This window comes from Chanodichthys erythropterus, chromosome 5 (genome assembly GCF_024489055.1).
Source record: "Chanodichthys erythropterus isolate Z2021 chromosome 5, ASM2448905v1, whole genome shotgun sequence".
In the NCBI taxonomy this organism is placed as follows: Eukaryota; Metazoa; Chordata; class Actinopteri; order Cypriniformes; family Xenocyprididae; genus Chanodichthys; species Chanodichthys erythropterus.
Window position 1 is genome coordinate 15,747,501 of NC_090225.1, and position 26,932 is coordinate 15,774,432.

Sequence of the window (26,932 nt, forward strand, 5' to 3'; positions counted from 1 at the left end):
CCCCAAACTTTTGAACAGTAGTGTAAATTATGTCACTATATTTCACCATTTAATATCTTAGGACATTTCAGAAATCTGTTGCGTCATAATTCATTTAAAACAACTCGTTAAAGCGCTGCTAATTAACTCAAGCTGATATGAGAATCCTACGCTATTTCAAACTCTTTTATTGACAACACGTGTTTTTCGCCTTGAATTAGATCCATTTCAAAATGTACAGTGTTATTAAAAATCCAAAAAAAGGAAAGGAAAAAGAATAAAAGACTTCTTTCTGAGAAAGATCCTAGGGCAGAAATGCCCCCGCATCACATCCTGATGTGCGTATACCCACCAGCTGCGCTGCTTCAAACTCATATTGAAGCGTATCGTGGAGCCCGCAGCCTTGATCCAGCTCTGTTCTCATTAATGGAGCTGTTTGAATATTCATGCAGCGGAGCGCTGGAAACTCCAGAGCCAGCCACAGCACCCAAAACTGTGGGGAATTCAGCACTTACCATTAACAGGCCTAATAAAAGCACCACGCCTCCACGATTGTTATGGGTAATTCTAAGCGCTCATTAGTATTTCTGTGTGAAAAGTAGGAAAGTGCCAATTTATTAATATAATTCAATTTCTATACAGTAAAATGTGTACTGTCATGGAATTAAACATACCTACAGTATGAATATACTGGGGGAAAATATGCTTAACTAAGAAAAAAAGCTGATACAAAACAATTTTAATATCATGCAACGTCAATACTAAGATGTGATTTAACTCAATAGCAGCCCCTGCTCTCATGAATGATGATCTGTTGAATCCTTTAATGGATACGGCTGACATCTGAGATACTGAGTCAAGCACACAGATCGGAGCGGGAATCTTGTCCTTTCAGATTAACTTATTCACCCACTTCCTCATCTCATCCTCTTTTGCTCTTTCTGTCCGATGACTCACATCTTCCAGCAAACTACAGATGACGAGCACATCATGGAGTGCTTCATGACGTCACCTTGTTATGTCACTGGCTAATAGCTCTTTAAATAGTTTCTTGTCAGTGGCTCCATAAATAGGAACAAGACAGTCTATGATGCTAAGAGGTCCTGTTATAGGGTAAATACTTTACAGTTTGCCATTAGGATATATGGGTGTTTCTCCAACTATGGGCTTTTTTCTCACCTTTAGAAAATAAATTCTCTTAAAACATACTTTTCACTCTCACACGTTTAATGTGTCTACCAACAAAAAGTAACTTTTTGTTCTGAAAATTCAGTGTCATTTGCACCACATCTCAATAGCATTTTGTGGTGGAAATTAAATTTTAAAGGGCACCTATTATGCTCTTTTTTTTACAATATATGAGTCTCTGATGTCTCTAGACTGTGTATGTAAAGTTTTAGCTCAAAATACCCCACAGAATTTTTATAGCATGTTAAAATTGCCACTTTTTGGGGGTGTCCCTTTAAATGCAAATGAGCTGCTGCTCCCTGCCCCCTTTCAAGAAGAGGGCGGGGCTTCAAGAGCTCATGCAACAAACAAACAGGACAATCTCATGCACTGAAAATGTCCGAAACTGTCGGCAGCGGTGTTCAGCTCGAACCGGAGTCAATGATGCCTACAGAGCAAGCAAATATATGCTGCATGGAGATCGAACAGGTATAGTTTAGTTTAATTATGGCTATAAATTATGTTGTCATCTTGCTTTTATCCACTATTAGTACAAGCCTGTTGTAGCGGACCCCATTTGAATGATGGCCAAAACTTTTACTGATGAGTTTTATGAAGTTTATTGTACATCACACACACAAAAAAAAAGAAGAGTTTTCACTCCAGAAAATCATAGTAAGAGCTGAATAAAACACAGTAGAAGAAGTGCGCATTAAAGCCTTATCCATAAACTCTCTCTCTCTTGCATTATGATCAACATACACAGCAAATTACCCAAAAACAATCATTACAACTAACTGTAAACACATATACACCTATATACATATATACATACATACATACATATATATATATATATATATACACACACACACACACATACATATACACACACACACACTCGTTCAGGGCGGGGTCTATGCTAATACAGCAGAGTCCATCAGCAGTCATGGGCGGGGCCTGTCAAAGTGAAATCACTTTGCCCAGAACCTGCAAACGGCTTTTTCTGAGACACTGCTTATGATTTATGGGGATTAAAATAAGAAGAGTGGGTGAATTTTTATAATTATATGATGGTTGTGTACACACACATTTATGTTCTAACACCATGTAAAAGTGGATTTTGCATAATAGGTGCCCTTTAAAAAAGTTTTTTAAATAAAATGGCTGCCTCCTCTGTTTTATTAAGGATAATCTCCAACTATAGCTCCTACTGACTACCCCAAACAGACACAATTGAACAATAATAACTGAATATGCACTTTTTGCAAAATTGGACAAAATTAAAGCATAACTGGAAAAACAAAAAAAACAAAAACAAAAACACAGATGATATATATTCACCTTGATTTCTCTGTATCTTCTTCTACATCACATATCATACTTGGTACAAGTACACTCATTTTTGAAAAACAAACATTTTGAACAATTGTTCGGTGTTGTGGACATGATGGAAAATTATTATCTTCTTGACAAAAAGCGAGAAAATGTGATTTTAAGTATAAATTAGCCTGAGCAAGACAAAGGAGTTTGACAATTTATTCAAAAAATGCTCAATATGTAATTTCATTTTCAGCTGTTTCAGCCATATTTTTAAAAAAAAATGATAAAAATTTTATATTTAATAAATCATATTTTTGTAATGGACTTTCATAGTTTTTGATTGAAAGTCTGAGTTTGGTACAAAGGTAAAAACAAAATCTCAACATACTGGACATTTGCAAAAAATAGCAAAAATAAATGATGAAGGTAAAACATTTCAAAAGGTAAAACATTTCCAAAACCGTTTTAATGTGACCTTCATACAACAAAATAAAAATTAACTTTTTAAACAAATCTCTGGGACATTAAGGTGCCCAAATTTGAAGAAACATGTAAATACAGTCTTGATTTAAACCTCTTACGTCAAGCTTTTGTTTTAAATGTTTAGCCAACAGGAAAGATCAGATAAATGAAGGTCAGATGACGCCTACATGTATTTGATACTCACTGCTCTGCTCCGGCATTTCCTACATGTCCCAAACATGACCACAGCATCCAGCCAGGAGGCTTAAGGCCACTGTTATGGATGAAGCATTGTCTTGTTTATAAGAGGGAGGGTGTGTGTGCGTGGGAGTACAGCTGCATTGCTGCTGCCTCTTTCAGTCGGTGCCCTGGAGGCTGGATGATGGGCCTCAGCCAGGTGTGCCAGGTTACAGCCAAAAAACAAACCGATTTGAAAACAATATACAAATAAATCAGAGGCCGCTTGTTAACATCATAGTCCAGAGGAAAGCAAATGGGAAAAAATTATAACTCAGGGCTAAGACATTTCATGTTTCACAGAGCATGCTTCCAAACATGTCTCACAAAAACATTTTATAGGACTAGAAAGAAAAAAAGAGAGAGAGAGAGAGAGAGAAATTTAAAAAGCCAAACACAAGTAAAGGTAAAAGGACATTCAGGTGTTCGGTATACATGCCAACAAAAAGCTCAACATAAGCTCACCCACACCAGTTCATTTCACACCAGCGCTGACTCTCAGAGTGTGAAAAACAAGGAAGAAAAAACAAGCTCGTTTGGGCAAGAGAAAAATAACCTACAACCTATTTTGCTTTCTTAAAAACTACATGCAAGCGGGTCCACATTCAAGCTCAAGACAGACACGGAGGAAGGGATTTGCGTAAACATGCACATCATTACCCATCTACTGTACAATTGCAGGTGATGTAAAATGAGCAATCGCTATGAGAGAAGTGCAAATCCCTCCTTCCCCAATCCCCTGCTTTTGACATCTGCTCTATGCCCAAACATCTGCATAGTGTTACTCTAACTCTTCTCACACACATAGCTGGGATCTGCCAACCCAACCGCCGCCGCTAATAAATGACGAGGTGAATTGTGGCTTTGAAAGAAACTTTATCTCTTCTTTTTGGGGCCTCAAAAGTGCTCATAAATCTTAGGAAAGACAATATTAAGCATACCACAGACTGTGCCTTTAGCCGTACAAATATGGGTGAAAAGAAGTTCAGGGTAATATCGTCTCACTTAGGTAAAAACTGCATTGCACCGATCGACTCAAGGGGAAGGACTTAAATAAAATTCGAGAAAGAGATCAATAGTATGAGATATATTCAATGTCATTTAGCATTTAAATCATTCACCATGTTTCAAAACCGCTGCCTCATTCAGCTAGATCTCAGCATGTACTTGATACAGTATTTAACACTCTGTGATATTTTATTGATCCTGTCATATCGGCGAAATCATCCCGCTTTCGTACTCGGATCTGTGTAGTAATGTGTGAGTCTCAATGCTCAACGCATTAAAAAACAATCAGCTGCAACTCGGGTGTCTCCGCACTTCATATACTCGCAGCAATTTCACGGCCGTGGCACATGAATGTTTCAGCTGGAGTATGTGGTAGAGCAGCGATCCCATGTCTGAGGTGGCGTAAAGGAGGGGTTTCTCAGAGCCGGGTAACTAACCCTTAACAAGAGGCCTGGAGACCTCCAGCGGTATCCACTTATCATCTCTAAATATTAGCCTGACCTCTCAGCCGGTCGCTTCCTCCCCGGGGGCAGGCAGGAAGAGGGGTTTCCATTGGCCGTGGAGAGCACTCCGCCGGATCAAACGTTGATCTAACACGCGACTCCACGAGGCTTTGATCGTTTTGAGTCCTATTCAGTGACAGGAAAGGATTGTGTTTGAAGGAGGTTTACGGCAATGAACGTGAGAGTGTGTGTACACTTTAGAGGCATCAACTGTGCTCGAGTGTCGTTCCTCTGAGTGCGTGCATTTACTGGAACTTTTGGAGAGCACTTGCTTTTCTGAAAATGTTCTTGCAAATGTAGTAAAACCTGCTGGTCTCGTCTGTAAAAAAATATTCATGAAATGGTCAATAACTGTGCTCTTTTAAATGTAAATTATTATATATATATATATAAAAATCATACTGACCTCAAACTTTTGAATGGTAGTGTACAGTAACACAATGAAATAGTAATTGATGTATGCAGTGACTAAATGAGACTGAGAAAATCTAATCACGTCACAGGAGATGCCATAACTTCACGTTATAACGCGACCCACATGCACTCAGCTAATGATGCTTCAATTATACTGCAAACATGCCTCCGCTGGGTATATAGCCTCCTATCCCCAAACAGCACAAATGCCTTCCTGATTCGCAGCAAATTAGACACATGGCAAATAATACCTAACTGGCTGCTGTTGTGTTTGCACTACGCATGCATAAATGAATTGGTAAAAGGGGGGAGTGGGGCTAATGGTTAAGATGCAACATGCGTATAATTGTACAATTAGGCTCTTATCATCATGTAGGACCTCACCATTACTGACTGCTATTAGAGGAAAAATAATAAAATGGTAAACGGATTATAAGTGCAATATTATTGCTAGGTGAAATTGATAGATTAATTTAGCAATGGTTTTTGATTAATTTGGGCTCTCCCTCAGTATACCAGTCTGGGCCACAAAATGCTTCCTCTGTTTTAGAATATCAGAAACATGTGGACCATCTTCGGTTGGCTACTCACTCTTGCTAAGTTAAATATTTTTAATGCATATTATTATATATATATTATATATACATATACACACACACACATACATACATACATACATACATACATACACATACATATTTATATTAATATTAGGGTTGTCAACGTTATTGCATGTGATTAATTCTTAATTAAATCCTTAACACGTTAAAATAATTTAACGTAAATAAATTACTGAAGCATGCGAAATTGTCATCTGAAGAGTTAATACATTAGTTAATACATTAACTAATGTTTAACCAATGAACGTTGTTGTAAAGTGTTACCGAGTCGTACATTAAGCACGTGTGAGTCCGTTATATTGATGCAGAAACAAGTCATGTACAGTATGAGCACTCTCGACACTGATCGCACATTGTATTTATGCACAGACACATTTCAGTACATTCACGGTGTTTTCACACACATCCTGTGTATGTAACTGTGAACTTTAGTATATATATTCAGGTCAAGGCAGTTGGTTTAGGTTTTTTGGCATCTCCATTTGGCTCTGTTCAGAATCGCAACTTGACTTGTCTAAAATGTAAACAAGCTCTTTGCTGTTGCACATACTATACACTGAATATCTACACTTTTTGTATAGGTGCTTTGGTGTACATAAATGTATGAATTATATAGACTCATAATTTGGTTATTTGGTGTCCTTTTGGAGTCTGCAAGTGTCCTTATTCTGGAAAGACACCTAAATTTACACCTAAAAAAGCTGAAAATACAGTTTTGTGAGAATCATACTTTAATCTGATGGTATACTTTGCTGGATATAGGCAATCATGGCAAAAAGGACGATAAGTGCACGATTAATCACGGTTAATCACGATTAATCACGATTAATCGCACAAAAGGGTGCGCGGTTAATCGCATTTAAAAATTTTAATATATATATATATATATATATATATATATATATATATATATATATATATATATATATATATATATATATATATATATATATATATATATATATATATATATATATATATATATAAACATTTTTGACAGCCAATAATATAGTATAATATAATTAATATAATATAATATAAAAACATATGTGTTTTATTTATTAATAATTTAATATTAATATTTAACTTTAACTGTTCGTGCAAAATAATTTTTTGCAGAATAGTGAAATTTCACTGGTCCTAGAATATTGGTATTGTGACAACCCTAGTAAGGAGTACTATTTAAAATTTCATCCGCGCAATTCACCATAGTGACCATCCTGCAGTGACGGGGCGGCTGCCAGTCATGTTCTTTCACTCACTAGCTGGATTTGCATTGTGTGATCTTTCTGGGTGGAATTGAGTGGGGTGGGGTGGGGGATACAGTTTGGCGGGCAGCTGACGCCAGATTCAGCTCAAGGTCAGCAGGAGGGCTGCCTGAGTGCGAATTTGTGTGTGCGTGTGTCTGAGCAAAAGCAGCAATACCTACGTGGGAGGGATGGCATTGCGAGTCACCTCGCTGAAATCATCGGCAGAGCCCTTGTGAACGAGGTGTCATTATGAGTATGAAATACAACCAACCCCCAACCCGGTGCCCAATTTTGTTGCCAGGGAACTCTGATGTCTGATTGGTGAAAAAGGAAGAGGAAAAAACAGAGGGAGAGGGTGATGGAGAAAAAGAGAGAGAGAGAGAGAATAATGCCACTTCAGGGTGTAGGCTGCCATACCGCTTGCTGTATCAGTTAATGGTTTCTCTCTCCTGCTCGGCTGACAGTATTTTAGACGTAGCTCAACCTGCTTTGTGTGCACCATAGCACTTACAGGTCTGAAAGCTCATGCTAGGCAAATGCACAATGTGAAAAATGAGCTATAGATAGTGTTAGAGAGAAAAACAGACAAGAGAGAGAGAATGAGTGTTTCTTTTTCACAGGTGACACTTCCTTTCACGGCTTCCTCCACGGCACAGCCACATCCTCCCTGGACGAAGCATCCACTCAGTGGAACTGGCACACGCCTGCAAGTGTCAAGAGCTCCTCTTTTATGTCCCTGGGCTGTTCTAGAACCATCTGCAGCTGGGGCCTCAGAGGCCCGTTGGACCCCGCTTTTAATTATCTTCATCTCTCTCACACTTCACAACACCCCCGTTTCGATCTCCTCCCTCCCCTTAACGTGAATACGTGAATACACACCTTTTAGGGGGGGAAACTGCTCCTGTTTCTTTAAGAGAATGGTTGTATGTCGGTGCCTTCAGAGACTGCGTGTTCACTCACAGCAGAGACGAATGACATGCTGAGGTTAATGCTCAGGTGTAATACACAACACATTTGAGCTTTCTTATGTTTATTACGAGAAGGATTTATATTTTAATTCAGGTTTATTTCTAATAATGAAAATGCTTTTTAAATAAAACTTTTTTTAGAGAGATAAAATGACTTGATCAAAATAAATTACATTGTATTTTCTTATTACTGATATTAATTACTTGGATATAATATAATATAATATAATATAATATAATATAATATAATATAATATAATATAATATAATATAATATAATATAATATAATATAATATAATATAATATAATATAATATAATATTGCTTCAATTTGTATTGTTTATGACGAAAAAGGCAATTTAAAGGGATAGTACACCTGAAAATTAAAATTCTGTGAATATTTACTCACCCTCATGTTGTCCCAAACCTGAGTTTATTTTTTGCATGAAAATGAAAAGAAGATATTTAGTGTAATGTGCACACTGCTCTTTTCCCATACAGCAAAAGAGTATGGGGACTAGAGATATTTGTGAAAAAGAGCAACTCAGACACTGTGCTAAATATCTCCCTTCAACATAAAAGTGAGTAAATGATGACAGAATTACTTTTTTGGGAGGACTATCCCTTTAACAGACCATAATTTGACATTCCTATAGAAATCAGGACAGAATAAACTCAATCCAGGCACAACTGGCCCTGTGAATATGCTCAAGTCTCTGAAATCCATCTCCATTTTTGGTGTATGTGATTTTTGCAGCTCTGTTCCTGTCTCTCATTACTGCTCACTGAAGAACACTCTGCCTCAGGATTCTGATTTCCTAGCAACAGCCTGCCACCAAACATTTGGCACAAGTTCAACACCCCTCCCTCCCTCCTCTTCCTTCCCCTCTTTCTTTTCTCCAGTGAAAAATGGCTGTTCTGCCTGCATGCTGTCCTCTGCCATGCCACGGTGGCAGAGCGGCGCGCTGCCCGGCCCGGCCCGAGCCTCTATTAACTCTCATCTTGTCCAATTGCACCCTTCGGTAACGGGCGCGCTGGGAGTCGGCGGCAGGCATCATTAATCAGTGCTTTACCGCACAAACTCCCTCATGCTAATCTGATTTACAGATGAATGAAACTGAGGAAAGAGGGAGGGGAGCAGAAAAAACGAGGGGGACAACAATCGAGAGCTTTGCTGTTAATATTTACAGAGCTTGCAAGGCAGCACAATATTGATATTCCCCAAACACTGTGGTTGGGATTTGTTCTAACCTCCAACATTAAGTATTAGCATAGAAGTATAACTTCTGCAATTAATTTAGCATGAACTACATGACAAAGTGCATCCAAACATTATTTTTTATAGATAATTTCAGCCTTACTGTAAATTAGTGGAGGTGAGGTTCAGTCTCTCTTTTTTTTTTTTTTACTTTAAATCTAAATTACTGTAAATTTATTATATAATTTTAATTATTTTTTAAACTTGCTTATTCAAAACATTTTAATCAAAATAACAATAAATACAATGTATATTATAAAATACATTAGATTATAAGATATAATATAAAAACATATTTACATATATTGTTTCATTATTTTATAAAAAAATAGTAATATTTTTCTATTATTTATATATAAATATATTTAAATACTATATAATATACAGTAATAATTATACATAAACACGTATATACATTTACTTACTAAATCATTATGTGATTGGTTGTTTCATCCTTGCACCCTTTATTTATAAATCGCCTTTACTCTTTACAGAGATTGTGTTGATTCTTGAGCAGCAGCTGACTAAGTTATGTGCTAAATATCAATAAAACAAGAAAGTACCAATAATTCAGCATTTCATTTATGCAGAACCAAAGCCAAAGACTTAAATTTACCCATATCTGTATCACTATTATTCTTATGCCTTGCAAGCACTGGTATTTCCTTCAGGAAATGCATATCTAGGCTCTCAATAGAACACCATCATGGTAAATTAAAATCAATCCCTGAGGTTAAAGTGAGTGAGTTGCATGGTTTCATGTTCACACAGGGATGTCTTCCACTCTGAACACAAGGTCAATGGAGATTACCGCTCAAGGAGGCCTCCCTTATCACTGCACTGAAGCATGCCACAGTGCATTAAGTGGAAATGGCGCTGGATGGTCTCCACTCAGCCCTCTTTAAAAAACAATCTCAGCAAAATGCACCGCGGAGGACTATCGAGCAGACCTCTGCACTCACGATTCACAATATGTCCTTGTTTACCATTAAATGAGTAAATCTAGCTGGTTACAGAGAGGTGCTTAGGTGGAAAATGGAGCAGTCCTGATTGATACCATGATACGGTACAATTTTAGGGCCATGACTCCGTAAATAGCAGATAAGAATTCTGGCAGTGGACTGGGGTGCCATCACAATGTGCTCTCCCATAATGTCAAGGGAGCTATGAGAGAATCTGACCAGATCTGAAGTAGTCCAGTGTAAGAGCTCTCTAAGGGGGTGGGCTGAGGATTGACCACCACTGTATTGTGATATCACAGATGGGCTCACTCGGTTGCCAATTACATGGCAATTACATATTTGCACAGCCACAAATCATAAATCCAGCCTAACTCACTAAAAACCCAGCCAACATATTTGCATTTTAAATTATCTGGGATTTAATTCATCACTTTTATGCAGAAGATCCAAAATGTGGATGAATTACAGTTTCGGGTATTAATATACAACTCCTGTTTCAATCCTGATTTAGGGCTGGGCGATATATCGCATGCGATTGTCACGCGCATTTCGTCAGTAAAGCTGGTTCCCTGATTGCCGCTAAATCGCCATCACCTGCTTTCAAATGGAGCGGCATTTAATAGACAGAGCCGTAGTTCACTGACAAGCCACGCAATATTGCCTTCATATTGCAGATGAATTGCCTTCGATAATGAACGCGATATTGCATGGCTTGTCAGTGAACTACGGCTCTGTCTATTAAATGGCGCTCCATTTGAAAACAGGTGATGGCGATTTAACGGTGATCAGGGAACCGGCTTTACTGACGAAATGCGCATGACAATCGCATGCGATATATATCGCCCAGCCCTATCCTGATTCACCAGTTTTTTGTTTGATTCAATTAGTGTTAAATTAAAATCAAGTTACTAAAATAACATCAAGCTATGATTACTTACAGTAAGTGCATCTTTTATATTTGTTGACAGACAGATAGACAAATATATACAGACAGAAACAAATAGACCGATATGGAAAATATCTACTGTAGTATGTTTTTGACTCTCTAAAAATAACTGGTTCATAAGAGTCATTTGATTGTGAAATAGACCACAACTAGTCTTGCTGTATATAAAATAAAAGATTAATCTTGGGATTTTATGACTCGATATCTAGATTGACTATCACAATTAATCAGAAAATATTTTTACCCTGCCCTAATGAATTAGTCTAGATTGCATTCATTTGACAAAAAGGCAAGTCTCTTTGTGCAAACAGAGAAGAAAGAGATATTCAAAAACAGAGAGAGAGAGAGAGAGAGAGAGAAAGAGACAGATGTGGCTTGATGCATAACAAGGACAGACTGGCTGGTGCCACAGCCTGTGATGGTTATATGGAAGAGGAAATCGCTTACATAATCCTGCGTCAGTCGAATACAGAAACTCCAAGATAACCAGCAGGACTACGAACAAGAGCACTCAGTTTATTTGATCAACCGGCCTGTTTTCAGTTTCGCAGTTCAAACAATCAAGATCTGACGCCCAGCCAAAACAAGCACTAGAGTCCATTCTCAGAAACAAGTGCGTGTAGAACAAAGAGGAAGTCCGTAGAGACTTCGACCACCTAGACCTCGGTCGGTGCTCCTGCAGCGGTCAAGTTGGCTCCCTTCTGGGTCCCTTCAGGGACCGGGTCCACCTCTACTTACTCAAACTGAGACCAGGGGCGGAATTCAAGAATGGTTGCTCCACCATTAAGGTGGGAGAAGATCTACTTCAGTAATGAACTTTCTCTGGCTGGATAATCAATTCTCACACTCCTCGACCATCACCGGGCTGCCTCTGGCCAGAAAGAGAGCGAGCGAGAACAAGAAAAATGGGGGGCTGGAGTGGCTGTGCAACTTGGCCAAATGCATTAAACATCTGTAAAGCGGAGACCTGGAGAAGCTGCTATCAAAACTCGGTTTGGACCTGTGGAGGAAAAACAAGCCTGCCCGCTGGGATGCTCAACACCCCAATCTCAGCTGAAATTTGAGCCTCGGACAAACTGAGCAGGGCATCACAACAGAAACTATCACCTCTCCCTCAGGATCGCAGTCAAACAAGTACTACTGAAAAGCCTAGGCTGACAAAACGGGGACAAGACTTTCAATAAACACTGCCATTGAGGACAGCCATTCATCCAAGGGCATGACTTGAAGCAGATCTCAACGCTCAGTGGAGCTCCTTGCCCGAAAAGAAGTAATAGTGACAAGCTAATGAAGCGACAGAGCCATCAGGGCACTTTCCCATAAACGTCAGCATATTCAGTAAAGTTTGAAAACACAAAAGCCGTCAACACACAACGGCTCCTCAATATTCATGTATAGCCTCGAGCTTCCCATTCACCAAACGACAGTGTGATGAAAAACGTTTAATCAGGGACGAAAATGATTTGATTAGAGTGTCACGTTACAATGGCTGCCAAATTGAGCTTCAAAGACTGACTCCTGCTTCGAGGTTAATCACAGTCCTACAATACAGGTATTCAACAAATGATGTCCGAGTCCGTGCGGATGCCAGACTTTCTCTCGATGAATGGAGCTTACAGCAGGTACAGACCCAAGTGAAGAGCCATCCCAATCACATTTGCAATGGCTCATTAACAATAAGGTCGGAGTGTAATGGGGTCGCTCGTTTCACACCAACCTTGATTACCGGTAATTACGAGCAGCGGCTTTTTGCATCTATCTCTCCTCGCAGTGTGTACTCAGAATTAACCGGCACAGTTGACTGACGGAGCGGACGAGCGCTTAGACAAACTTGTTTTTTCAAGGGCTTAAGGTGCATGCGCAGTAAATGTAAACGTGGGTTTGGCCGATGACCTTCAGAGTGTGTCATCCTGCCCCTTGTGACCTGTTGATCAAACCTCTATACTCTCACAGTTCAAAGAGCATGCTGCTGCATGCTGACTGACTGCGCTTCAGACTCTGTTCCCTGCCTTGCAGTACCAATTACAGCCCTTCGGGACTTCATGCATCTTTGCATTGTAGGGCTTGGAACAGAAGTTATATGCTCGAGATGACAATGTTTCTACCATTAGATTACATTCGAAAACACAATTTAAACAAAATCTCTTATCCTTCATCGAGAGGAAAAGGTTGCAACCTCCGCAATCTGATAGCTTGGTTAAAAAAAAGTATAAACAAACTGCCAACAACTTGAAAAACTGAATTTTAACACTTTTCATCACATGGTGACAAACTGCAAAAAGGCAAAAGTGTCAAGAGAGGCATTTGTACTTACAGCGATGTAGTAAACTTGGGCTTTCTCAACAAGTTTCCAGTTGTCCTCCAGATCGAGGTGTTTCTCTTTTTTGTAGCAATTAGCGGCAGCGAGATTCGCAACAAGAGACCTAATGGAACAAAAACACAAAACTACAGTAAATCTAACTGTCAGAGTATAAACTGGAGTCAATATTATAAACAAAATCATTTGCAGAGTAAGCCATTATGTTCCAGCAAAGGTGTGTTTGAATATTACCTTAAGGATTTATATAATGGAAATATAATTTCCAGCTTCCAGGATTCAAAATTAAAAATCCTTTAAATTGTTGTACATTGTTTTGTGAAGAAAACATAACCTCAGTTATATAAATGTAAATTATATTTTAATAAATTTTAATATATATTATACATTCTTACAGTAGACATTTTTGTGTGCCAGAAAAATTATATATAGTACATAAAAAATAGAATATATACATATTCCTACAAATTTCTGACACACAAAAACGTGTCAAAAACATATTTAAATATTATTAAAAATATATTAAGTTTTGTGGTGGAGTCATGCATTGAAACCAGGCCAGCAAAAAAAAAAAAAAAGCAAGATAAATTGTCCAGCAAGAAAAACAAAAAACAAACTACGAGTTGAATGCCTAAATAAAATGTTTCAGAAATGAATTTTTCTCCAGAAGGTTTGAGAGAAAAATTGTATCTTCAAATTATGATCATTTTATGACCCAAAGGCACTGTCTATTTCTCATAACACCAATACCCATTTCCTTCTCTTAAATGGCTTTATATGAAAGAAACCACATAATGCAGTTGAGAAACCAACTCTATCTTCAGGGTGATTGTGTAAATTATGTAGCTCCATGAAAACGTGCCGCTGCTGCTGTAACTTTGTAAATTGCTGTAGGCGGAATATGGCTAACATATGGAATATGGTTTTCTAAACAGCTGCTTTGTGTCAGCTCTGCCAGAATTAAATATCAACACACTTTTTTCTTTATTTCTCTTCTTTTTATTTAAGTGCAAATGCCTTACAAGACCTTTCCCATAAATAAATGAACAAACAAATCAATAATGCAGGAGAACTGCAAACGTCCACCGGGACTGCTGTTTCTCCATTAACCTCCCGGTGGTCCTCGTATCAACAAAAACAACTAATTCCACTTTGAAAAACAACCACTCTCATTATTCACTTGTTACTGAGAGGATACGGTCCCAACAGGCCAGCCGCTACAATGAAGCAGCATTAGCCTTACAGAAAAAGCACTGCTATGCACAGTCAGGCCACAAATGAGAATCAATAGACCTGCGGTTATGGCGTTTGGAGGAAAAGTGAAGAGGTTTGATAGAAATGGCAGAGACAGTATTTATGAACAGGTACATGCCTGTTAAAAAGGGTTCAAGAGAATATAAATTTAAATCAAGTAACCAGAAATATGTATACACACAGATTTTGACATATAAAAATCATACATTATTTTAAAGGGGTCCTATTATGCTTTTCTTTTCTTTTTTTTTTTTTTTTACATTTTTAACTTGCTAATATTGCTGTTTAAGCATGAAAAGTCTGCAAAGTTACAAAGTCCACTCAAAAGGGAGTTGGTGTTTATCAGTAAGCACTGTCTTCAGTTTATTATCTCTATCTATCTATCTATCTATCTGAGAGAGAGAGAGAGAGAGAGAGAGAGAGAGAGATTTGCTGGTGATCTTGTGCTGGTGATCATTGTCCAGTTGCATGACCCAGTTTTAGCTGTTGGACGAATGGCCTCACATTTGACTCTAGAATACTTTGGTACACAGAGGTGTTCATGGTCAACTCAATGACTGTGAGATGCCCGGGCCTGTGGCTACAAAACAAGTCCCAAATCATCACCACTCCATTAGCATGCTTGACTTTTGGTATGCTGTGTTTGTTCTGATATGCTGTATTTAGTTTTCATCAAACTTGGCGTGGTGCATTATGGCCAAACATCTCCACTTGTTTGTTCAGTTGCAACTTTGCAAGCCTAAGCTGTGCTGCCATGTTTTTTTTTTTTTGTTAGAGAGAAGGCGGCTTTCTCCTGGAAACCCTTCCAAACATGCCATACTTGTCCTGTCTTTTTCTAATAGTACTGTCATGAACTTTAACATTTAACATGCTAACTGAGGCCTGTAGAGTCTGAGGTGTTGTTCTTGGGCTGTCTGCAAGTGAATTTGCTGGGACGTCCACTCCAGGGAAGATTGGTGTCCGTTTCGAATATCTTCCACTTGTGAATAATCTTTCTCACTGTAGAAAGACGAACTTCAAATTGTTTGGAAATGGCTGTATAACCCTTCCCAGATTGATGGCAGAAACACTTGCTTCTCTAAAATCATTGCTGATGTCTTTCCTCCTTGAAATTTGTGTTAACACACCTGAATGCTCCAGACCAGCAAACTGGCAAAACTTCTGCTTTTATAGAGTTGGTAATACTTGCTGATGATTTGATTAGCAGCACCTGACAGCTACTCACCCTCTTAAAGGGTTAGTTCACCCAAAAATTAAAATTCTGTCATTAATTACGGACCCTTATGTCGTTCCACACCTGCAAGACCTTTGTTCATCTTCAGAACACAAATTAAGATATTTTTCATTAAATCTGATGGCTCAGTGAGGCCAGCATTGCCAGCAAGACAATTAACACTTTCAATGCCCAGAAAGCTACTGAAGACGTATTTAAAACAGTTCATGTGACTAAAGTGGTTCATCCTTAATGTTATGAAGCAACGAGTATACGAGCTTTGAAGCTTTACGAATGTTTTGTTTCGAATCAGTGGTTCGGAGCCCGTATCAAACTGCCAAAGTCATGCCCCCCCCCCCCCCCCAGTGGTGAACCACTGAAATTTCAAAACACTTATGATGTAACAAAGCCTGAAATCACTTGACTTTGGCAGTTTCATACACGCTCCAAACCACCGATTTCGAAATAAAACACTTGTAAACTTGCTGGCAATGCAGGCCTCACTGATCCATCAGATTTTATAAAAAAAAAATTAAAAAAAACATTAATTTGTGTTCCGAAGATGAACTAAGGCCTTACAGGTGTGGAACGACATGAGGGCGAGTAATTCATAACAGAATTTTCATTTTTGGGTGAACTAACCATTTAATTCTTAAGGAAACAATAAAGGTGTCCCTAGTTTGTCACACATGGCTTTTACATTTTGGCTTTATTTTTGTTAAATACAATCACTTTTTTGAAGCTTTATTTTAAACTGATCAATAAACACATACATTGTGCATCTTTACAATGTATATCCATCTAATAAAGTAGCAAGCCCCCTTGACAAAAAAAGCAACTGCTTGTAATTTTCACAGTGGAACATGAAAGATGCAGATCGGACACCCTTCCGCTTGATGTCATCGTGTTAATCAAAATCAAATCCATTAAGGCATAATAAGCATTTAGAGTGGCAGAGTCACGCTGATCTGACCAGGCAGATTGTGTCGGACTCTCCTCCACACTATCATTACTGCGCACAGTGAGAAGCAGTGCTGAGAGGAAGGGCAGACCTCTCGCTGCAGGCTGTAGACCCGTGACCTCTCCCTCTCCCTCCCCCCTCCCAAGCCAGTCTGAAATCAGCGGTCTTTTAACACCGTTTCCCGTCTGGCCAGTCTCACCGGCGGCTGTGTACAGGTGCGCTGCATAGCTGCAGGGAGAAACTATTGAGGAAGATATTGATTAAGCTGCTTTCAGGCCTTGAGCTGCAGGTCTGCGAATCTCCTGTAATGAAAGGGTCTGCTTTGACAGGTGAGGTGCTAATGAGCAGAGCCTCATAAGGCCAAGGCTGACAGCTCTACAAGCCGCTGCTCTTTCAAACTGTCTCTAATGCATAGCCTGCTCACACTAACTCTATGGCAGTCCAAACAAAGAGACCAGTCCTCATAAATCTCATTTTCGACTTTCATATCTTCCCCCTGACTACATGTGTCCTTTCAAACATGCGTTACATGACCAAAAGTATATGTACTCCATGGTGGTCTATGATACCTGGAGAAATCTGTTAGCATTTGCCTTCATCAACAATATCTCAACATCAACCCTTTTACAGCAAGTGTGTGGATGAGAAACAATAAAGCAACCAGATTGATCTGAAGTTACTCTATTTTTTCAGCTCAAATCAAAAGGGACACACCTGTGAGCGGTTGTTCATGTTCATGCACACACACACACACACACACACACACACACACTTACAATAGTTTCGCTGGCAGCTCTGATTAAAAGGCAATAGCATGGCTGACAACATGCAAAACAAATGCAGATCACCACCTGAATGATCACGACTGTCTCAAAGGGGCATCTATTATTCAGCTGATGCCACTGACACTGGTGCCCCTGCAAATGCATGCATTTTTTTTTATTAAAGGAATAGTCCTCCCAAGAATGATTTCATAAGTAAAGTGTACACATTTTCCAGTGAACTCTAAAAATAGCTTTGATGAACTCCAAACCATACAACAAGAGTTAATAGTAAGTCTCTCAAGCTCCAAAATACAGTGTTTCCTGCACTACTACTAAGCAGCACCTTTGTGAATCTATAGAACAAAACATATTGACTCTTGAACAAACGACTCTCATGAGCAGGTTGTTTTTAGAGAATAAAAAATATAAATCAGGCAGAGTGGTTACTGAATTAATCTCATTTACTAGACTCACTAACTGAACCAAAATGTATTTATCTTGTTATATATGACAAGTAAAATATATAACAATATAAATAAATAAATAAATAAATAAATATAAGTATATTAAATATAAATATAAGTATATAAAAAAACTATAATTAGAATTAATAAATAAAAATAAATTTAATAAAAAGCTAATTATATATAATATATAATTACATATTATTTATATATTATTTTTTATCATATTTATTTCTAATTTGTCACATCTGTTCTGTTGAAATTCAAAATAAGCTCAAACATCTGAGAGTAAGGTTTTTTTTTATCTTTTTTTTGTTTGTTTTTTTTTTTTACAAAATATTTCTTATCAAGAGCTAAAAGAATTATTAATTGAAATCATTAAGGAACAAAAATCATTGAGAAAAATTCAGAATAATTAAACTCATTATTATTAAGCTCCCAATCCTACTATCGATGGTGTCTATCGATTTTATTTTTTGATATTACATTTTCCTTTATGATTATCTGGGCATGCTCCAAAAATCAGACCGCGATCCATCTGGAGTTTGAACCTGCTGTTCATTTGAACAAATCCTCAGAGTTTATACAATTACAGATTAGTCAATAAGTCTTAAATGGATACTATTGCATTCTCTTCGAAAGCAGAGAAATAGTAAGTAACACTTAAACACATCAAATGCTCCATTCAAACGTGTAGGTAGCACGTAAATCGGCCAAAGCAGTTTCACATATCTGCTCAGTCATGGAATCTAGCACCCTTCAGGGCCAAGTCATGCAGTGTATCAAAATACCTCTGTGCTGATCTAACCCCGGCAAATAAATAAATCAAGAGCTCTGGCGGAAAAGAGCAGAACAGCCGGCGAGGGAACAGTGAGTCCCAGTGCATAGTGAGGTGGGGTGTGTGAATGTGCGCTGTGTGTGTGTGCTGGGGGGTGCTATCCTGAGGAAGCGATAAGGGCCCTCCCTAGAGGAAAGGGGTGGCTGACCTGTTGTCGCCAGTGATGCAGGCAGCGCAGGTCCCCGTGGGCTCCTCACTCTGCTCGTAGTAGTGGGCATCCACGTGGGCCTCCTCTGCCTTCTCCTTCAGGATCCTCCCGAACTTATCCTTCCCGATGCAGCCAAAGAAGGTGGCAACGTTGTGCGGCTCCTGGATCATCCACTGAGAGGAAGGACAGATCGAGCGGGTGGGGAGCAAAAGGAAAGAGAGAGGAGGAAAAGCGATTATTAGAACACGTAAACACAGCTTCCATATCTGAGAGTTTAAAAAAAAAAGACTGGAAATCACATATCCAGGAACTAGGAAGTTGTCTATATATTGACAATTCCTGGAAAGGCAAAATGGACAGTGGTAGAGAGGCCCCTGTGCGTGCAACTCTGCAAGAGAATAACTAGCGAAAACAGGAAGTAATAGCAAACTGATAAGGAGAAAAAACAAATACATTTTCTCGAATTCAGAGTTAAAAACTAAGGGAACAATGAGCGAGTCATTCTTTAAGCATTTCAATATACTGTAGTGTTTGTTAGGGAAGTGACAGCAATGATCAATGATGAAAAATCTCTTGCATGAGTTCAATAACTTCAAAACATTAAATTTTTCCTAAGTCTTATTTTTAACACTTTTTTAACAATCAATATGGGTTTATTTTTTTTTACTATTATTAATTTTAACTTGACAGTGTCTTTATGTTGTGCTCATGGTATAAGATGCTAAAAAAAGTAGAGATGTGATGCAAATGGAAAAATACTTCTGACAAATACATATAGTATGTACACTGACTAGCAATTAAGAAAATAAAATGATATTTATATTTTGAAGCAGATAACCTACTGACTGATATTATATATTGATTATATTTAGACTGATTAAAAAACCAAAAACAGTACAAATACAGTATGTGCCTAGCATTGAAATAAAAAATACATTCTTGAGAACTTTCTTTAATAAAAGTAAAAAGTGAAATTATAACTTTCAAAATATACCAAAATGTCTGTGTGCACTGAATTAAAAAAGTAAACATTATTTGTATTGAACAGGCAATTCAACTAGAAATTCAGCTATAATTTATCTTAAATAAAATATGGATATGGATAACATTAAATTAATTGGCTGATACGAGCATGGCTGCCAATATAGTATCCATCCCTCCTTACATATTTGTAGACTTAGGGATTTTTTGGAACTGAAATGGCTGGTGCTATTCTGAGTTCTGGTCTTATAAAAGTCTCTGAATATAAAGTGATCAAATCTGATGGAGCAAACCTTCACAAAACTAATGGAATAATGAAATGAGATACAGGATGTCTGTCTGTAGGCTGTGTTAAACTAGATTACAGGGGAGCACTAATTCCAGCATCCTGGACGGTGGCTCACCACAAACACTGTGACATTGCCACTTTTATGGGGATGATGAAAAGGTCTTTCTGGGTTTTTAGTGCTGTGGGGTTTAACCTCTGAAGATTTATTAGAGTACACGGTGCTACGTTTGCTGCTTTTATTGCAACCTTGCAATGTCTGTTGATGGGGCCCCTTGTGAATGAGATGCTCTGCCTGAGAGATGACCTGTATACATGAGAAATTAATCACTCTCTGTCTGTGGAGCAATACACCTCTGTTTACAGTGTGGAAGTAGTTATGTACTGTCTGTTTAATGTAAGACTAAAAAGACATAAACATCCTAAATCTGCTGATGGGAAAAATGATGCAGTGGGCACCCCAGATTCTTTGAAGTCAACATTAAACTGCGTTTACAACCCATTGTACTTGAATGATCTGACATAATTCTGGTCAATCTGGTCAAAACTTTTGATTGACAGCTGTACTGTACACTTTAAATTTCTTAATTACTGATTTATTCCAAATGATATTCACACTTGGAAATCTTCTTGTATCCATCCTCTGCTTTGTGCCTTTTAATTACTTTTTTTGTGGAGTTGCTTGGAGCCTACATGTTCATGGTGTAAGTTCTGCCACAATATTGACTTGCCAAATTGAACCTTCCAGATGGCGTATTTATACTAAAATCAATTGAAAGCCCTTGACTGCACACAACTTATCTCCATTTAACTATTGATGTGTATTCTAAAACCAATTGGCCACACTAGCAATGGTTGAAAAGTGGTGAATACCTTGTAATTATTTTGGATTAAAGACAAATAATAAAAAGTTTACCCAAAAATAAAAAAATCTGTCAACAATTACTCACCCTTATGCTATTCCAAACCCATAGGAATTAATCTTCAAAACACGAATGAAGATTTTTAATGTAATCTAAGAGAAATTTTTAAAATCAAAACGAACATCTCTGATGTTTGAAATACATAAATCGCAATAACTCAAGGAGCAAATACCCAATTCTGATCATCCCTGCAGAATCTAACATTTCCTGAGGTCATCTCCCATCATTCCTGCTGCTGCTGTTTACAGACCCAACACTTACAGACAATAACACTCGCACATGCATGACATGCTGCATTGCATTTTAACTGCACCGAGTGAGTGTTTTTCACCTTGAGGGTAAACATTGGGGGGAAAAAAAATCACAAATTATGTAAAACACACATCTAAACATATACGTGTCAGTATTGTGATTCAAATGGTACATGGGTACATCTTTGATTGTACTGGAGACAGCAGAGCTCCAAATGATTAGGAAGGACCGGGTCGGGGCGGTGCTTCTAATAGCCTCTAAAAACAGCTTGGCACAGCACACACCTTTGTTCCGACTCACATAATCAAAGCCAGCCAAAAACTGCAGCCAATCAAAGAGGTCCGCTGTGAAACACCAGTCTATTCGTCTCCATCTACTGCAATAACCCCCTCCTGCTGACAATTACTTTCAAATGGAGATCTAAATAAAAGATGATATGTCCATTAAGACAAAGAGCTATCTGCAGGGTCGCGGGGAGGTCGGTCTGCGGCAGGCGTAAGGGATATTCATGCTCAGTCACATCCCAATTACCCGCCAGCAGCACTGGCAGGGTGTGAGCAAACGTGCGTGAGGGAAGCTTCATTACGGAGGGGGATGAAGTGCTGAAATTAAACAGCAGTGTCTCCCGCTGCGTTGAGCCCCCCGGCCTAGAACACGCAGCCTGGCTCTGACATAATGTGGCTGCACGTGATCACGTAAGCGAAGACTCTCACGCACACATGCTGTACTGTACTGCATACATTAGGGTTGTTTGGGAAGTGAAGAGAAAAATGCAAACAAAAACAAATTATGCAAAATGCTGATTTTCCCTCAAAATTTGCTGATCGTATGGAAAATATATATATATTTTTTTTACATTAAGATTACAACACAGCAGGTAGAGCCAGATTAGGCCATTATGGGAATAAAACAGAAGTAAGTACATGCATACATGTCAGAGTAAACAAAAATCTTCCCATATTCCATAAAATGTCCATGCAGCTTGGTGGTTACTCGTGCAGTCAAATATCTTATACTTTTTATCTAAATTTAAAACTTGCACTAAGTTAGAACTGGGTCTTAATCCAAATCAAAACAACAGTGCAATCAGTGTAGTCAGATTACTGAACAAATGACTCTTTAGGAGAAGTTTGTTCTCAAATAAACAAATACAACTGAGCTAAAGAAACACACATTACAAGTTTTGTCAGCAGTATTTTTACAAATAAATAAATGAAACTACCATTTAAAAGTTTGTGGTCAGTAAGATTAAAAAGAAAAGAAAAAAAGAAATTCATTCTTTTATTCAGCAAGGATGCATTAAATTGATCAAAACTGACAGTGAAGACATTTGTAATGTTAAAAAAGATTAAAGGTGCTAAAGAGGATGTTTTGTTTTATACATTTTTGTAATATTACTTGAAACTGTCTTTACTAACTGATAAAAGACTATTTATTAGGTGCACTGAAAGGAATAATATAAATATACATCATCTGTGCATGAGGTAGGGCCTTAAAAACATCAGCCAATCGTTCACGCGATCATCGCGTAAACGATTGGCCCTCTGGCTTGTCAATCACTGCCATGTCGTCCTTGTGAGAGACGAGCACGGCTGCGCGCTCCAGTAACTTTCCACACTCCACAGGCGCCGCATGCAATGTTTTTGTGCGGAGACAGGAGTAACAACTGCAGATTATGAGTTACCTGCGGTGAGTCCAACATAATGAATCCACTAACACAACACAGCGAATGCCGGTGGTAAACACTCGTGTTCCAATACGAGTGTTTACGAGTTTTGGGAGGCATTCCTTCGAAGGAGGGGGGTTGTTCTTACGCATGCGCTCATTTCAAAAACTTAGTAACAGTCTTAAAATAAAAATATTAAGCAGCACAATGTTTTTCAAGATTGAAAATAAGCAGTAATGTTTCATCTTACACCAAATTAACATATTAGAATGATTTCTGAAGGATCATGTGACACTGAAAACTGAAGTAATGACTGCTGGAAATTCAGCTTTGCCATCACAGGAATAAATTATATTTTAAATATATTAAATATATTAAAACAGAAAAAAGAACAAATTGTAAAGAAAGAAAGAAAGAAAAAGAAAGAAAGAAAGAAAGAAAGATAGAAAGAAAGAAAGAAAGAAAGAAAGAAAGAAAGAAAGAAAGAAAGAAAGAAAGAAAGAAAGAAAGAAAGAAAGAAAGAAAGAAAGAAAGAAAGAAAGAAAGAAAGAAAGAAAGAAAGAAAGAAAGAAAGAAAGAAAGAAAGAAAGAAAGAAAGAAAGAAAGAAAGAAAGATGTATTAAAATGTATTTATTTATTAAAAATATTTCTTCCTCAAAAGTACCAAAATGAACCATAATTATTAAATTAATTGTTAATGATTCCCATTTCTAAATACATCCCAATCAAGATATTCCTCCAAATGTCTGAAAGGCATTAACTGTTACAGATATGAGGGCTTTTGCTCAGGGAGGTGACCCAGCACGTATCCCAGCATCCACCAGCTGCCGCCACTCTTTGTCACATGCTTGCTGCAGTTATCACTCATTTGCCAGAGGACAATCAGAGCGTCCGCTGACGGCCCCTAGCGCAGCACAGCCAAACACTGGGCTCCATAACAGAAGCCCATCAAGGTTCTGACGTATCAAAGCACATGGAAAAAAAAACCCTAAGAGCCTAGAGTGAAGTGATCCGTTTCATAATCACAGCTTCTCTTTTGATCTATACCACAAAGAGGCCGACTACCAACTACAGCAGAGCCGTGAAAACCCAACAAACGGCACTATAATTCAGGTAAAAGAGCGACATAACCTAATTTTGAACTATAATCCTTAGAAAATCCCGATGTACCTCATGCCAGGGGCTTAAAAAGGAGGTTTGAATACAATGCCTGATTAGGGTTGACTGTTTGGCAGAGCTACGGAAAGGGAAAATTAGATTAATTTGCTTTTGACACACTGTAATAATCTAATAGCATTTAGCTCAGTGAACCCAGGCTTAAACAATGGCTTTGAATGCTCTTTAACCTGAAAAGCTCCAGAACCCAGCCAACACGTCTCAGGATTAAAAGCCCTCTGTAACCTGATGGATGCAACTCCAATTACAGGCTTATCAAACTGGCAAAAACCGCAGCGCGACTATTTATAGCCCGAACTGAAATAGCCAGTGCCTGCCTCCCAAAAGTGGTCATGAGGCAATCTGGCCCGCACGAGCCGCCTGCATCAAGCGATTCCTTGACCAAACGTTGACGAGTACCCTCTGTGTGCTGACGTGGGCCACTGGATGTGACTGATGCGTGTTGTGCGTTCGCGTGTCAGTTTTGAAGCTAACTGAAAGCAGCACTTGACAGAGAAGAGAGAATGATGTTAGCAGAGAGAAAGAGAGAAATGAAAATGAGTCATATCTCTAAGGACGCAGACAGAGAGGAGAGCTGTGCACAGGCACGGCTGTCACTGGCCGCAGACACATGAATAAATAAAGGCATTATAATGAAGACAACTCGCCGTCTGCCCATCAGAGCCTGCCCAGCCTGGCACCAAAGCTCAGGAGGAAGAGAGAGAAGAGAAAATGAATTTAAAAAAAAAAGAAAAAAAAGAGAGACAGAAAGAGACAGGGGAGGAAGAGAGAGCGGCACATCACAGTGATTGACAATGATGAGCACTGTCTGCTTCTATTAAATCAATCATTGCTATAGGACTCAAGTCTCAGCTCTCTCAATAGGCTAACAAGCTCAGGACTTCACCGTTTCCATCAGCCGTTTACTCTCGCGTACCCCCGCAGAGTGAAACATCTGGTCAGTTTCTCTTATCTGCTTTATTTCACGCTCAGGTGCTTTAGTGAGGTGTTGTGTGCCATTTCCCCCGTGTGCCCCCTGCCAATGGTGTCATATTTGGACTGCTGTCTGTGACATTCTCTTTCACACCTCCCAACGCTGGGCTGTTTCCATGTGACATCCTCACCATAGCGACAGGACCGGAGGAGGAAGACAGCCGGAGACTCGGTGAGGGAGGATCAGATGCATGTGGGCTTGTCAGGAGTCTTCATCGCTCTGTCCAGACTAGGAATAGGTCACGCTGGTTGAGTCATTCAAGAACAGACTAGTCGATTAGTGAGATTGACTAGTTTATCTGGAGCTTTCCATCTAGTTCAGGGGTGCAAAACTCAGTTCCTGGAGGGACTCAGCCCTGCAGAATTTAGCCTCAACCCTAATTAAACAAACCTGATCCAGCTAATCAAGTCATTCAGGCTTATTGGAAAACTAAAGAGGTGTGTGTGTGTGTGTTAGAGCAGGGTTGAAACTAAACTCTGCAAGGCTTTGGCCCTCCAGGAACTGAGTTTTGCACCCCTGGTCTAGTTGAAAGACACAAACACATCTGGTATAAACCAGTTTTGTTGCTACGAACAGAAAGTATCTAACTTTACTGAAGCTAGTAAGGATATAAACACATAACTATCCAATTACATAATGTATAATTTAACTAGCTCCAAATTTTCTAAAACAAAACAATTAGTGTTTGAACTAATAGATTTACAATAAATACAGCTAAAATGAAACGATGATGAACCCTTTCATTTACAAGAATTACTGTATATGAACAAACTGATTCACTAGAATAAGTCGAACATGCCAACATTTCATGTGAGAGAATAGACCGTTTAGAACGAATGGACTTATTAGAATTAATTGGTGTTTCCAATGGTGCAGAGAGAAAGACAGACCGATAGGGCTTTCTTGAGACCAACTAGTTGACTAGTATTTCATGCAATCCACAGAGTAGTTGATTTTGAAAATATGTAATTTTTGCACATCCCTACCCCAGACAAACAGATCTGGTGACAAGTCGAACATACAGATCTGTACAGATCTCATCTTTTCCCGTACACAGCCCGGGGAGCAACATAAACACGCAGCCACGCTTTCCTATAATCCCAGGCATTTCGGCACCATCTAATTTTCTCAGAGTGTAGGCAGGCAGAGATGGAGGGGGGAAAGTGAGAGGGAAAAAAAAAAAGTCTCATTACATAAGCTGCTTGTGTGACTGCAGTGCCCACACTATCCCAATAAGTGGCAGTTTTAGAGCAATCTAACGTAACAATCAAGGGACACACAAATACACACAAGCACAGAGCTGCTGGGTTATGTGCAGGAACCCAGACTGTTTTCATACGGTGTTTGACAATTTGTTCAGAACCAGAGTTTGATTTCCCCATTGCAGGTCTCTCTTAATATCTGGTTCTGAACTGGATTATGATTGTGTTATCATGACATCATGAGAAGCAGCAAAATCTCCAGACAATTTTAACACAATAAATGAAGCATATTCAGCACATGCCAAGTTTTCTGAGAAAAACAAGTACTGTTTCACTTTGTAAGACATTTTTAAGAACAAACATTTTACAGGTAATTTTTTTATACTACTACTACTACCACCACAGTCTTTTTTGTTT

The 26,932-nt window shown here is 38.6% G+C and overlaps 1 protein-coding gene across 3 annotated transcripts in view; it reads right to left on the reverse strand.

The window, feature by feature from the left end:
* The window catches only part of adka (adenosine kinase a), a 158,434-nt gene that overhangs the window by 67,489 nt on the left and 64,013 nt on the right, over nucleotides 1–26,932 (reverse strand). For all 3 annotated transcript variants that reach the window (XM_067386263.1, XM_067386262.1, XM_067386261.1), the window contains 2 exons: nucleotides 19,057–19,229; nucleotides 13,412–13,520 (listed from right to left, as the gene is read on the reverse strand). In XM_067386263.1, coding sequence (XP_067242364.1) covers nucleotides 13,412–13,520; nucleotides 19,057–19,229 — 282 coding nt within the window. The remainder of the gene's footprint in view (nucleotides 1–13,411; nucleotides 13,521–19,056; nucleotides 19,230–26,932) is intronic.